Source organism: Cricetulus griseus, chromosome X (genome assembly GCF_003668045.3).
Source record: "Cricetulus griseus strain 17A/GY chromosome X, alternate assembly CriGri-PICRH-1.0, whole genome shotgun sequence".
NCBI classification, from domain to species: Eukaryota; Metazoa; Chordata; class Mammalia; order Rodentia; family Cricetidae; genus Cricetulus; species Cricetulus griseus.
The window spans coordinates 95,766,994-95,783,266 of NC_048604.1; the positions used below are offsets into that span (position 1 = coordinate 95,766,994).

Consider the following 16,273-nt stretch of genomic DNA (forward strand, 5'->3'; position numbering starts at 1 on the left):
CCATGGGCACCAAGTAGTGAACAAACATATATAGGTAAAACAGTAGTAACACATGTAGTAAAAACAAACAAAAACCACTTTTAACATCTTTCAAACATCTGAGACAAATACCCGTACTATGAGTTACAAACTTTCCTACTATAACTAAAGAAGACATCTTTAGTTACCACTAAGCTATAATTTCTAATTTTCATGTCTTGAAGGGTCTCAGAAGCATTTAGTTTATTCATAAAGTCAATGAAGCCTATGTGACAGGCCATTTTGATTAGTCAATTTTCTTTAAATGAATGAGAGTAAATCTTGTGTGAAGTAAAGCTAAGACTAAGACCCAAGTCCAAACCATTGAAAATGGCTAACTCAATGTTACTTAGTCGTGAGGGTACCATAGAAGGGAACCAGGCTTCTTTTGAGTGAACTGCCCTTACTGCTCTCCTGGAGGCTTGTTCCTCCTCCCTGCTTCGCTCATGTAGGTCCAAACACTGATGAGTACAATCAAGTGGAGCTGGGCTGCTGTTCAGATGCGGAATTCTCCAGTGTCTCAGGTGTAGCCTGTTTCCCAATGCCCTCATAAGTGAAGCACCTTTTCTTACTAAAGCAAGCCCCAAAATGTCAGATGAAATTGCATCTCTGTAGCTAGATAAGCTAGGGAAGGATAAGGGATGATGGTTATTTATGAATTTCATGATTTAAATGTGAACCAAAACCACTTCGTAAGTTTTTGTATATCTTTATCCTCACAGAGAGAAACAAATCCCATGTCCCCAGTTTTTACAGGAATCTAAATTCACATGGATAAGAAACTCATTGAGAGAGGCTTGAAGCATTTTCTCACCCAGATTAAATTTCTTCTACTTTCTGAGATTCTTCTGAATCTAGAAAAGGCTTTCTGAGAGGACGGTAGTGTAAGACGTCAGACAAAAGCATCTACAACATATTCACATTAAGAAATCAAATCTGATTGCTCCTTGTAGACTGTAAAATGTATCTACAGAATAATACAGAAACCGATGTCATATACAGAAATTAGTCATGTACTTACTGCTTGAGATTTCTTCTTTTTCTTTTTCATTGACCTGAAAAAGCCTTGCTTCTCCTTTTCTTTGAGTTGATCAGAATGACTAATATTTTCAGGACTTTTCCTAAATGAGAAGACATTTTTATCATTTGGATATTTGAATCTCTTGCCACTGTATGACAAACATAATGAAGACTGAAAATGTGTGATACCAGATTCAATCAGCCATGAAAAATTGAGCCCACAGGTAAAGGTCCTCTAAAAGGCATAGGAGGAACTCAATCTAATCAGCATGGAGAATGGCTGTTCATTGGCACAGGCTTGATCACACTAGCAATTTGAGCACTATTACAAATGATCTGTAACTGCACTTTGGGACCATTTTCCTGCTGCTGGAAGTCTCTGAATTAGAGATTCTCTAAAATGCATGGCTTAGAGGATGCCTCCTCGGTAACCCTCCAAGGTAAAGAACAGAAACATTTTCAATACCTTCAGTTTTCTATTTACCGTTTAAAAACAAGCTCAACAAGCTTATTATTAGTAGCTTGCCAAGTTACTAAACAAAAAAATCAATGCTGCTATAGAAACATTATAAACAGAAGTAAAATTTGCACCAGACTGGAAAATTCATATTTATTTATTAAACCTTTAACCTATTACACCTAAATAAAATAAAAGTACTCAAGAAAAACATGTATACACAATGAATGCTCTAACAGAGTATGTTGGGGAGGGGAGGAGAACACTTCTACCTGAAAATACTGATGTTAAAATTGATACCACAGGTAACACTAGGCATTTTAATAAAAATAGAATATATTCAAAATAGGAAACAAGGCAGGTGTGGTGGCATATGCCTGTAACCCCAGCACTTAGGAGGCTGACACAGAAAGAGCAAATTGAAGGCCAGCCAGGCTATCTGCTAAGACTGACTCTGAAACAAAAACGCACTTTCCAAAAAAAAAAAAAATCCTAAAAGAGGAGAAAGAAGAAAAAGAGGGGTGGGGTGTGCAGAGAACATTCTTGATTTTGGCTCATACTCTTTAAAAAGCAACTGAACTGGTATTATTCTTGAACAAAAACACATATTTACATATTCCCTAAAAGCAAGAGTGGTAGCATTGTTAAAAATCAGTTAATTTATATTCATGGTTTCAGAATACCTAACAGTGTTGAAGTGATTATAATATCTAAGAAAATATGAGCAAAGCAGCACCCAGCTTATTTTATTAAAATATGTAAGTCAGAAAACTTCTAAATAAACCATTACTGTTTGCATGGCAGAAAACACAATGAAGCTATTAAAAATAAATCACATCTTCAAAGAATATTCACTGACATGAAAGAATATTTAAACTACGATATTAAGTAAAAATATAATGATTTCAAGTTTTCTACATCAGATAAGTCCAAGTACATGACAAGAAAGTATATAGGTTATGCACATGAACTTTTAATATTATTTGTTTATTTAATTTTTGAAGATGTATTTATTTTATGTGTTTGAATATTTATTCTGTTTGTATTTATGTGTACTACGGGTGTGCCTGGAGCCCACGGAGGTCAGAAGAGGGTAAAAGATTCCTTGGAATTGGGGTCATGGATAATTGTGAACCACCATTTGTACTGGGAACCAAACCAGGATCCTTTGCAGGAACAATAGGTGTTCTTAACTCCTGAGCCATTCCTCCAGCCCCTAAATGCACTTTTTAAAATGCAGGAAGAAATTATAATAAAAATCTTGGCTAGAGATGTGGCTCTGTGGAAGAGCACTTGTGCAACATTCACAAGACCCTGGATTTCCATTGCAAGCACTGGGGAACAAAAATAGGCCCAGCCTTATGGCATATGCTTGTATTCCTAACTATGACCAATGTGGGAGGATTGCTGTAGCACATGTGTTTGAGAACAGTGGGTAACAAAGCAATATCCCCCCTTCTCAAAAAGAACCCCCAAAACCTTTAAAAGCTCTATGTAATAAAATTATTGATATTCTTTTTAATTTGAGAACAAATACATACTATAAGTCATTAACAAAGTGTTATACAGCACGGATTATTTTAGGGTTGGGAATATAGCTCAATTGGTGCTGATGTAGCTAAATTGGTGGAATGTGTACCTAGCATACACAAAGCCCTGTAATTGACCCCAGAATCATAAAACTCACACATGATGGCACACACCTGTAATCCTGGCACCCAGGAGCACCACAGGTGCTCTTGAAATCCACTATAACTTGCGATTGTAAGCATCACTTAATAAGTTCCAAGTTCTGAAGCACAAGTTCTACGATTCAATTCAGCCATACTGTAACTAATTTGGGAACTCAGACAGTGCATTCTAACTTAGAAAGCTAGAAGGTTTAGATGTGGTTGCATGGGTGCGAATGGGATGGTAGAAAGTTACAGGTTTTCTAAATGCAGTTGGTGTATTGTTGGGGAAAATACTCTTTTCATGAATGAAATTTCAGGGGCCAAATGGCATTAGAGTAGAATTTTAGTGCTAACAGGAATGGAAAGAAGGCTGGAGATGCCACTTCTAGGAGGAAGTAGACTTCTGCCTGGAAAGATAAAAGTCTAGCCAGGATGAAGTAGAGAATATGCAAGTGAGACACTGGAGAAGTTGAGAGTAAGAAGAGGAAGGGGGCAGGAAACAATTCAGAATTTGCACTTTGGCACTGAAAAGTTGGTTCTGGGAAACAGAAGATGGATCAAAGACCCTTCCCAGGGCCTTTAAGGCAGTGGATAAACTGCAGTCCAGGTGGGGCAGGAGGAATGAAGACTTAAACATTTTCAAGCTGAAGCAGAGCAGGCACTAGTATTGAGATCTAGGCAGGGAAAGATTCTAGGGTACAAAAGAAAAAGGGAAAGAAATTACCATTGAACAAGATGAAAACTAGGACTGGAGCATAAGTATGTTTGCATCACGACAGATAGAAGAAATTAAGCCTGAGCAAAAAAGGGGAGACACAAAGAAAGAACAAAGCAAAACTACAGAAACATACACAGAAAAGCCAAAGTGATCAGCCTGAGAGAGGAAGAGAAAGAAAGGGAGAGAGAGTGGCTATGGGGAACACAGGCAGGCACTTGGAAAGCTGGGTGGGTGCACCTAGAAGAAGGCACCTAAACAAGCAGCATTGGGCCAACCAGGCAAGACTGGTGACTATTTCCCTATCTGGATTTGTAGCCCCTCTAATTTCACCCCAGTACAGTGGGCCGCTTTGGGTGTCACATGAATTTCAGAGAAGGAAGCTTTGAGAAGGGGAGTGCATCCAGTGACCTAGCTCATCCCCTTAAGTAGTAGCTCTAGTCAAAGTAGTATCGGGGAGGACATACGACAAAGGATGAACAGGCATCTGTTCTTACACAAAACTGTGACTCCTATGTCATCCAGCCCAAGAATTATTCCCATTAAGGGAGTCAAGACAAATGAGGAAAGTTCAAAAATTCATTGTAATCAAGGAAGGGAGGAATTAAAACAAAAGCTGACTTAAAGTTAATCAAAGTTTATTTAGTATTGTATTAGATATTAGAGATACCGAGAAATCAATCAAGGAGCTGATGTCTCACTCACACTGCTCCCAGACTTATGGTGCAAAGACAGTGGGGCTTTTGGACTTCAGTATAATCCCTCTGGAAGCAGCGCATGGAGAGCCAATGAAGAGGTGGGGAGCATTGCTCTGTCACTTCCTCTGCCTTATCCCCTTCCCTAGGAGTAACTAGAGTAGTCACCTCTTGTGTGAACAAGAAAGTCAGTGAATGATTCTCTGAGAAAAACTGACTGACAAGCTATAATGGACACAATATATTCATAACCCTGTAAAAAAAAAAGCCCCATCACTATTCAAGTGAGTTTCACAGTTCTTTACTTTACCAGTTAGATTTTGAATGAACTCAGTTAATCAATTTTTAACCCAATTTTGGTGGCAGTTTTCTATTTATTTATTTATAGTAAAGGAAATGTCATTTATTTCATGAGCATGCACTCTAAATGGATACCTATGATGCACAAAATTTTCACATGTCCATGAAATGATAAACACACCTGCTTTTGCCCCATAGCTATTGCTTGTGATCTTTCTCCCCTCTGCACAGTGTATTGTTAGTTGGAACCACATCTCATCCTAATGACCTCAGTACTAACCGATAAAACTGGGCATGAGGAGGAATAAATAGCTTCCAAGTGAGGATTGAAGTGTCATCCTATTAGTAAAGATGATGCATCTGGCTGTATTGTTTATTTTTCTTGTTCTGAGTTATTTTGGCTTATCTCCCATTTCTTAAGTGGCTTCGAGACAACCGAGATGGCCAGAGTAACAGCTCTGGGTGTTAAACTACAGTAACTATTTATTGCTTTTTAGTATGAATGACATAGTACCTTGATCTTTCCATTGCAGAGAAATATGTATACTGTACAAATATTCTCTTCCCAGAAGAAATTTAAAGTGGTATTATCACAGAAACAGATTAGCCTGAGGATATGTGATGATGTAAGAACAGGATTTTACCATGTTTGTCTAATAAGACTTTTATGTTTGTGTTATCAAATGCATAGTTCTCTCAGATATGAAGAATATGGCAAACCAAAGAGATCTTGGTCAAGAAAAAAATCAAGATGAGTTAAGCTTCATTAAAGACTACATCATGTTAGATGTGATGCATAAAGGAGGTGTGCCATAGAAGCATTATCAGAAGGAGTAGAGAGTCAATTCACAGCTGCGAATTCTGGAATCTTCTTGGACCACATAATAGTAATATTAGAGTAAGAATGACTTGATGACATCTTGGCTAAAGATTAACATCCCAGCTATACTTCTGATTCTTTTCAAAACAACATATATATATATATATGTATATATATACAAATATACATACATATATATATATATATATATATATATATATATATATATCTTCTTATATTTCCACACTTTATCCACTCTAAGAATATTCATCCTCTCCCAAAAATCAAAAACTCCACGCACACACACACACACACACACACACACCACACACACACACACAGAAAAACCACACTGACACTTGGATTTTTTTTGGATTTTTCTTTTTTGCGGATTAGCACAGATCAGACTTTTAAAGTTTTAAAGGCACAGCAAGGGAATTTTACCAGCAGTTTTGAAGTCAGTCTATACCTTTTATTTATAACTCTATTTAAAGAGATTGTTTGATTCTTATTTTAATGAACAACCAAGTGTTCTCTCAGTACTATTTTCTTTATCTTTTCTCCTTCTAAAAGTGGTCTTGTCAACCAAAAAAACAAAAAATATAGTTTAATATTACACACACTACACAAAGACACACAAGTAGGCACATTTTTTGCTAGAAAGCAGTTGGTTTAAATGACATTTATAAAATGTAAAAATAATCCTAAATATGATAGATTAGACATTTTTAATTTTTTGACACATTTTTTGTATTTTTTATAATAATTCTATAATATGCTGTATTCTGTGTTAATGGTGCAAGGTCATTTAGGTACAATTTTAGTGTGTGTTTTACTTATAAGTGAGAGCAGAGTTTTCATGTACTTGATATATGATGAAACACTTATTGGAATAATTGAGTTTTTCTTTTACATGCTATTTAGTAGAAATTTTGAACTTAAAAAGAAACTATAAAATCCAACATATAATGTTTTCCTTATTCTTAACAAAGAAAGGCCTAGTAGGAAAAAGAACACTAAAAAGTTTACCCTGAATGTCTTTGAATGCACAAATCTACAGGCAGTAAAACAACGAGTAAGAACAAATCAAAACGCTCACCATGGATCAAATCCTGGTTGTCGTTTTGAATGATTGGTACCAGAGCTGCTATCAGATGGCAGAGAAGAAACTCGGGTAGATACATTATTTTCATGGAAGGAATTGTCTGGTCGTGGAGATGGCACTGAATGAAGAAGAACAAAAAGTTACTGAGGTACTTTCCTGCTTGAAGTACCTGTAATGTTATTTCACTGCATTTTCTTTCACACAAAGTCATAGTCCGGAACTGCTTTTCTGGAACTTCTGTTTCTTGAGAGTGGAGGTGGTCCAGGCAAGTTTCCCTCCTCAGCTCCTTACATGGTAACCTGCAGGGGTCAGTTATAAAGATTTCCAAACAGAAACCTGGGATGTCAGCTGATACACTGCAAAGCATTTGTTCACATTGTAAAATGGGACATCATCTAAAGTATGAGCTACCCCATCCCTACACCATGTTCTTTGACATTATTTGAAGTTGAGTCTTTTGTTGTTGTTGTTTTTCAATACGGGGTTTCTCTGTGGCTTTGGAGGCTGTCCTAGAACTCACTCTGTAGACCAGGCTGGTCTCGAACTCACAGAGATTCGCCTACTTCTGCCTCCCAAGTGCTGGGATTAAAGGCGTGAGCCACCACCACTCAGCTGAGTCTTCTTTATTATTACACATCCAACTATGCAAAATCTATTCTTAGCCCAATATCATCCTTAACAATTTGTGTACCAGGTCACATAAATTACAGTCTAAGCCCTGACAATGCAATGGTATGCCACTTAGATCTTTAGATTATTAGGAAATTTGGTCATTTGCACAAAACTAATTTGATATACATTCTCATGCAAAAATGAACAAAAATATAAACTATAATGTATTGAGTGATTTTTGCTTTGGGGAAAGGGGTAACCAAATTTTGTCAATTTTTAAAGTTGGCTGTTCTATAAATTTCATCACAAATGTAATATGCACATTGTATATCAAGATCAGTGACACCAACCAAGCAAGTGCTATATGTAATGACAGTGCTGAAGAGGCTGAGCCAGGAGAACTGACATGAGTTCAAGGCCAAACTAGGTTAGAGTGAGTTCTAGGTCATCCTGGCTGGGTTACAATATGGGATGTTGTCCCAAAACAACAATATATTTGTGTATTTATACAGTGAATTACACACATGTATTATAGTTTTTAGGTAAATAGTATGATTCCTTGTCACTTTTTCAGATGTTATTATTGCTATTTTACCCACCTTCTTCTTCTTTTTTTTATTTCAACTCTCCCTCCTTAAAGAGGCCCCCTCTTACATTTCCCTGATCAGATCACTTATACCCTGCTATTACCTTCTCCACTGCTCCCTAACCCCTTATCTTGACAATGCTTCCATTTTAGTTTCCTGGTTGCGGAACAGAGCACAAAGATCCGTGAGTTGGAAATGAACTAAATGCCCCCTCCCTGAGGACTAGCTCTCATGGTACCAGAAGGTGCCATACAAGCTTCCAAAGGAGGGAGTTGGAGAACCAACAGTTCTACTGTAGTGGTTTGAAGAAGAATGGCTCATAGATTTGAATGCTTGGTCACCAGGGAGTGGAACTATTAGGAGGTGTGGCTTTGGAGTAAGTATGGCTTTGTTGGATGAATTGTGTCATTGGGGGATGAACTTTGAGGTTTTCAGATACTCAAGCCAGGCCCATTCCTTTCTATTCCTGCTGCATACAGATCTGGATGTATAACTCTTAACTGCCTCTCCAGTACCATGTCTGCCCTTTGTGCCACCATGCTTCCAGCCACAATGACAATGAACTAACCTTAGAAATGTAAACAAGTTCCAATGAAATGTTTTCCTTTATGAGAGTTGCTGTTTTCATGGTATCTCTTCATAGCAATAGAAACCCTAAGACCCATAGGTATTACCACAGCGGTAATACCTATGAACCAGCATGGCACAATAACCCCAAGGATGCAGTAGTGTCATGCATACCTTGGCAGTAACCAACAGCTCTCTAATTACACTGAAGACTGGCTCAATAAGAGTAAAACCATCCCTGGTACTAGAAACCTACCTAACTACTCAGTGCTAGTGAAGTCATGGTTATTGGAGGAGAATCTACAGCTACTAATTCAATAAATCATCACAACCCCTAACAACAATCTATAAACATTTGTCCTTATACCCACAGATAAGTGTAGTCCCCACCCCTCATCAAGGAAACATCTCTTTTCAATAGATGGAGACCTCTACAGAAAACCACAACCAATCAAAATACACAGGAGTGGAGCCTAGTCTTAATGGATACATCTATAATACATTCCTGAACCTGATGTTTTGGAAATATTGTGGAAGAATGGGTAAATAGATTTTAAGAGGTACAGAAGTTGGAAATTTGCTGTGAGATTGTATCTCCTAGGAACATAAGACACTACATCCATAAAATCTCACCAACACACCCAAATGTGAGTTGAACAATGACAACATCAAAGGATATGCCAAAGTGGACATGGAAAAGCCCAGAAGGCCTCAATCATACACAAAGAACTATAGTCAATTGAGGAAAGCTAGGAGCAAGAGAGGTGTCAAAAGGGCAGCCCTGAAAACATACATACAAGTAACATTATATGAGCTGAGCATGTTTTATTTAGGAATATATATTATATATATACACACACATACATATACACAATAAAATTAATGGAAAAAAATGGAACATGAATTTGAATGAGAACAAGGTAGAACATATGGGAGGGTTTGGAGGGAAGAAAGGGAAGGGAAAATTTTGTAATTATAATCTCAAAAATAAAATTAAAACAACAAAAAGTGACACCATTTCATTTGCTTCTGAATAAGAAAGAATGAGCCTATTTTAGAAACATCTGTTTAGATATATCTAGAAACATCTTTCATTTTTTAAAAAAACACTAGTTTTCTCTAGGACTTCCCAGTATCATTGAAATAACACATGTTTCCAGGTGTTTCATTTAGTTGAAACTTTCCCTTATATTTCTGAACTTTTAAAAATTAAAACATTCTACTTGCCAAATCTCCAAGAAGATTATGTGTGGTAGAATATTATTTTAAGGTGTGCTACTTTTGTTTATGCTGTGGAACATCTGTTTAATGATGTAAAATGTGTTACTTTTGTTTATGCTGCATTTGTTTAACTGTGTGAAGCTGTGATTCTTTGCCTTTTTAAAACACCTGATGGTTTAATAAACAGCTGAACAGCCAGTAGTGAGACAGGAGCAAGGACAGGTAGGGCTGGCAGGCAGACAGTATAAATAGAAGGAGAAACACACACGAATGAGAAGATCAAGGAGAGAACAAGGAGAGGAGCACATCAGGGGCCAGCCACCCAACCACTCAGCCACTCAGTCACCCAGCCAACCATGGAGTAAGAAAGGAAAGTAAGACATACAGAAGTAAGATAAAAGATAAAAGCCCAGAAGGAAATGGTAGATGGGTTAATTTAATTTTTTTGAGACAGGGTATCTTTGTGTAGCTTTGGAGCCTATACTGGCACTCACTCTATAGACCAGGCTGGCCTTGAACTCACAGAAATCCACCTGCCTCTGCCTCGGGTTAATTTAAGAAAAGCTGGCAAGCAAGAAGCCAAGCTAAGACCAGGTACTCTAAGTAATAATAAGACTCTGTGTGATTTATTTGGGAGCTGGGTGGTGAGCCCCTCAAAAAGCCAAAAGAGAAAAAACAACCACTACAATTATGAGATAAAGGAGGTGTTTTTTCCATATTAATTAATTCAATCCATTTGTAACCAAAATAGTATTTCCAAAAGTCAAAGACTAATTCATTGATTTTAAACTCTACTTCCATTTTATTTTAAAGTATTTCATCTACTGAGCATGATAGCACACACCTATAATTCCAGCACTTGAAACATAGAGACAGGAGGATAGAAGTCAGCTGGAAGCCAACCTGGTCTACAGTGTTAGACCCTTTCCACTCCCAAAGACAGGTATTTTCTACAGTCATCGGTAGAAACAACAAAGAATATGACATTTTAGAAGAAAAACTTATACTGAAGATGTTCTTACATACAAGACAAAGATTTTTAACTTTAATCTGAATTAAAAGCCATCATGGAATGGGGGAAATCATAAGAAGCATATTTGATGCCTAGTGCTTTTCCAAAGGTAGAGCTGGGAGGGGCCATAGTAGCCTAATCATATATACATATATTCCTGAATAACACTTCTATGTATTCTTTCGGCTTAGATTCCTAATTTTAACAAGCAAACAATTGTCTGTGTCCCCTCTGACCCTAATTTCTGAACTTCTCCAGCTGTCTTTCTAAAACAACAGAAGGAGCAGGAAGTCAGGCAATGTGAACTTAAAAAGTCAAGACTGTGGTTGAGTCTTACAGGCTTTGTACACTGAGCCTCCTGTCCACTTCTCCACCAAGACACTGGGATTCTCAAATATTTGGTACTTTATCATCACATGATTACAACATAAAGAGGTTGCCTTTTTCCATTAACTTTCTCCTAAATTCACAGAACCTCAAAAACATCTGTCTTAGTCATCTGTTCAACAACAAAGAATATTTTTAAAGCTATGTAAATATTCTTGAATGTTTCCTTTAATTCAATTAATAAATATTTATGAAGCTGTGTGAGGCAGTCCCTGCCTCCCTCTTTCCTTTCCTCCTTTTCTCCCTCTGGGGATCAAACCCAGAGTTCCACACATGCTAGGCAAGGACTCTATCACTGATCTCCATCTCCATCCTGAGAATTCAGAATATTCAGGACATTCAGAACCTTGCAGAGAAACTAGTGCAATGTGGTCTGCATTGTATCACAGACATAGACAAGGGACCACGAACTGAACAGAGAAGAAACACTTCTGGAGTGGGACAGGGAAGACTGTCACAGTGGAGAGGATCTTAAAGAAAATAGAAAAAACAACTGGTGCCAACAAGAGAGTAGTGTGTTTCAGGCCATGAGAAATCCAGGTATGACTGGGAACTTGTGGGTGGAGGTAGGTAGGTGGCAGCCAGAATGGACTACAAGAATATGACCATAAACAGCCTGGAATGTCATCACAGAGAATTCAGATTTTATTCTGCTGTCAAGAGAAGGGCATTGAAAGGTCTCTCAAGTTAGAGCTAAGGTATTGGAGCACAAGTTAGAGCTAAGGTATTTGGAGCACAATTATGGGGTAATATAGTGCCATTATCTGACTGCTCCACAGAATAATTACACTTACTGGTGATCTGTGTTGTCAAAGTGAGAAGGAGGGTAGATATTATTATCTACCACATTCTAGGCATGTCCAAATTTTTGGTATTACAACAGCACATTATGATGTATAAAGTTAACACTCTAGAAATGCACAATCAATTATTTTTAAAAATTTCAAACTGGGTGTGTTGGCATACACTTTTACATACAACAGCAGGAGGCAGAGATAGGCAAATTTCTTTGAGTTTAAGGTCAGTTTGGTCTACATATATAGTTCCAGGCCAACCCAGGTCTACAAAGTGAGACCCAGGTCTACAAAGTGAGACCCTGCTGCAAAATAAAAATTAAAAATTTCCTCATATATGGGGCTGGCAAGATAGCAGGATAAAGATGATTGTCACCAGGCCTCATAGCCTGAGACTGACCCCCAGCACCCTACATGGTGAAAAAAAAAGAACTGAGTACTACAAGTTGTCCTCTGACCTCCACAGTTATACCATGACATTTGTATCCCCAGTTCAAAAATAAATACATAGAATTTTTCAAATTCTCATGTTTTATGTATGTTTATAGTTTAGTGCTGAGCTGTGTTCATCCTATCAGCTACATGTTGCGACACTATGCATATGGGTGGCAGGTTAGGGCTGTTTTGGAGGCCAAACTGTGCTGGACACAAAGAGACATAGGTAAATGTCAAATGAATGAATGGGTATGGTCAATATCTACCTTCAGAGGAGCATTATGAGGACCGTTTGGATGGATGTCCTGGAGACAGACCCCAGTCAGGGGCTCAAACAGAAGACACAAGGGACCGAATGAAGATGTTGAAAACAGTGGCAAAGAGAACTGTTAGATGGTGGCAATGCACGGAAGAATGCTGTTGGTCTGAAGTCCACTAGTGAAAACATAGTGGTGGACAATGAAAGGATGTGCTCAGCAGAAAATAGAGGAGGATTCTAGTAAATACGGGGTTAGCTTACCTCTATAAAAGCTACCAACTCTCCTTGGGACAGGATCATTGTACAGATGCCGATTTTCTTTGGGAGCGGTGCCATCGTCAGAGTGTGGGTCATGGTACACTCCACCCTGAGGCAGGAAACAAGGTTATAAAAGTTAAACCATGGATTGATGGTGATTAAAGCTCAGAACAAAGTCTAACCAGTGTCTTTTTTTTATAATTTTAAAGGAAAACTCGAGCTTATGTCATGAAGAAAACTACTAACCAAGTCAGTACAATTTATTCAGGGGAAAATTGGGTACAGATAAACTTCAAAAGCTAGGGTGTAATGCTGCCCAGTGAATGGTCCTTACAGACCACCATAAGATGTAGCAACTCTGGTCCTGCCTCAGTGTGATGTGACAGACTTTGTTGATTCCCCATGGGAGGCCTCACTGTCTCTGGGGAGTGGGATAGGGGGAAGGTGGGGGCGGGGTTGGGGGGAAGCTGGAAGAGGGTGAACTAGGATTGGTATGTAAAATAAAAAAGAATGTTTTAACAAAGAAAAAAAGATATAGAAACTTGAGAGCTCAAACCTCAGACTTCTGACGGGTGTGGAATGAAGAGGTGCCTTCTCTGGAGGATTCTTTAACAGAAGGTCTCGCCACAGTCATCTCTGGAGGAAGCTGTTCTCCAGGCTGCAAGTCAAACACAAAAAGATTTGTAGAAGCTTCCTACCCTTACGGAAGCAAACTCATCATGGTCTTCATTTAGTTAGGACCTTAACCAGCTACAATAAAGATCATGGAGTGGCTTCAACGTAACTCATTCCATGAAACGTAAAGTATTTGATGGGTGTAAAATAAGGCCAACAAATATTGACAGGCCGAAAGTGAGATTTTTCATTAAAGTTAAGGCAAGTAAGGAATGCATTAGTCTGAAAATAGTTAAATTAATTCTTTAAACAAAAGAAATCACCTTTCTATCTAGACAGTAACAGCTCTAAGCAGCATTATGCTTAGAGATTCTATCAGTCACTCTAAAAGTGCGTTTACAGATTTTAGGCTGTGTTCTCTGAAAGGAAAGATGCAGAGGCAAAAGTATTTTTCTAGGAGACTAACAGTATATACAAATGAAAGTAAATGTTTTGTGAATGCAAAAAAGAAAAAGAATAACCCCTCTTAATGATTTTTGTCTTAAGAGTCCTCAACTCCTATAGTCTATGGTTCTTCTTACTCCTTCATCTTCTTCAGGACAGCAGCTCATCTGATTAGTGCATTTCTTAGGAATGACCATGAGGGTGCCTATCTCTAGAGACGCTCCCACTACCTAGCTCCCTCTCAAGTCACTGAGTCATAACCCCAGCACTGTAGAGTTCTTAACAGTGCCCGAGGTGAAGGAAAATACATCACATTTTCTACCCTGGGTAGGAGGATTAAGGAACACAATTAGAAGGAGTTAGATGCATCCAGCTTCTATATATTATGCATAAAAGTATCTCAAGCCTAGATGATATACAGAAAAATGTTTTAATTTAAAAACTGAAATAAGATTTGGTATTTCTCCCCCTTCCTTCCCACCACCATATTTAGAGTATTCTGGAAAGAAATTCATTTGGTATAGCCTTTCTTCTTTCTACTTTGCCACCTGCACTGTTGATAAAGGCCCAGAGAAAGATTTTTTAAGGAAATGAGTTATTTACATTTAAACTAAATTCAGTGAGGGTCCCCATGGTTTTGAAAGTGGCTATAATACTTTACATAAGAATGAGTGTCATGATTTACTCACCACTCTTGTTACCTTGCAAGTCAACCAGCCCCCTTCTAGTCTTTAATTGTTGCCTTTCTCAAGTCTTGGCACTGCACCTCCTGAACTGGACTTAAGTAACAGCTGGATCTGTGCTGAGCCCCAGCAATTGTTTATAATTAGCTTATGATCACTATGTTCACAGAAATTCTTTTTTCTGAATTCTCAGAGAGCCAGTGATTTATCCATTTTCCAAGGGAGACTGCCTTTTGTTTTTCTTTTCTGTTTGACACTTGCCTTGATGCCAACACAGTCTGCTTGGTTTTGACTTCCAATTCCCTTCTATGGGCAGTGGCCAGGTCCTAGAGTTCTTTCTAGACACTCTAGATTATCTTATCTCTACAGGGGGTTCTCAAGGCCACACTGTCCATTCCCATAACTCCATTTAAAGCCCCTGCAAATACTCACCTCCTGCCCCACCCTTAACTGGCACCAGGCCATCCTGCCAACATTTTTATACTTGGGGACCTGGAGACTCTCAGAATCCCAGTTTGACTTTGAACTACTAGTTAGGGAAAGTTGGGCAGCTCACCCACCTCCTGTGAGCCTCATCTGAGAGGAAAAATGTTGGATTAAGAAGTTTATAAATCCCCATTCCAACTCTGAAAAGGCATTCCTAGGACAGAAACCCTGAAGGCTTCCTTCACTGCTGCAGTGGGGTAGTCCTGTTGTGTCTACTTTTGCACAGTCCTTGAGATTCACTCTGCTTCCATACTGGCACTCAATTTTGAATACCCTCTTCACCCCATGTGACAATTGTTCAACTCTTACATTTTCATTCTAATAATGTGAAGCCAGTTGGGATCTATGTGGCGCCAAGTCTTCTTGGAATATCTTTCCTCTTTTCAATCCTCTTTCCTGCTACTTTTCTCCCCACGTGAAATCTCAACCTTCCTCAAAGCACCTCATCAGATTCTACCTCCTCTGGGAGCCTCCAACAGGGCCCAGGCTGGACAGACAGAATTGCTTCCACTTTTCCTTTGACACACAAGTACACTTCTGTGTGGCTACTGGAATGAAGTTCTACAATATTAGAACAAATCATTTGTTGCCAAATGTCCCCTGCCATTTAACATACTTCAAAATAATAGGGACACTTTAATTTCATCTTTCCAATCAGGGCAGCTTCACTCTTTTTTTTTATTTTTATAAACTTTATTTTGTGTGCATTGGTGTGAAGATGTCAGATCCCCTGGAACTGGAGTTACAAACAGTTGTGAGCTGCCATGTGGGTGCTGAGAATTGGAACCGGGCCCTCAAAAAGAGCTTCCAGTGCTCTTAGCCACTGAGCCACCTCTCCAGCCCCTCAGCTTCACTCTTCAGCCATTTATCTGTCTACACAGAAGCCATTTCTGTGTAGCTGCACTGAAGCCATTTCTAACTGTTCCTGCTCACAGTGATTTCTCCCTGTTTTCTATGCCTATTCGTAGCCAGGGCTCTATTAATATAGGCCTTAGTGATTTCATAATTTAGCAGGTAAAATGCTTCCCTGCAAACCCAATGACCTGAGTTAGATCCCTAGAATCTACATAAAAATGGTCAGAGAGAACCAACTTGACAAACTTATCCTAT

The 16,273-nt window shown here is 38.5% G+C and overlaps 1 protein-coding gene across 1 annotated transcript in view; it reads right to left on the reverse strand.

The window, feature by feature from the left end:
* Positions 1 to 16,273, reverse strand: part of Cdkl5 (cyclin dependent kinase like 5) — a 186,851-nt gene that overhangs the window by 12,518 nt on the left and 158,060 nt on the right. Inside the window, exons 14-17 of the mRNA XM_027432769.2 lie at positions 13,492 to 13,593; positions 12,939 to 13,044; positions 6,798 to 6,921; positions 1,040 to 1,139 (exon numbers count right to left, since the gene is read on the reverse strand). Coding sequence (XP_027288570.1) covers positions 1,040 to 1,139; positions 6,798 to 6,921; positions 12,939 to 13,044; positions 13,492 to 13,593 — 432 coding nt within the window. The remainder of the gene's footprint in view (positions 1 to 1,039; positions 1,140 to 6,797; positions 6,922 to 12,938; positions 13,045 to 13,491; positions 13,594 to 16,273) is intronic.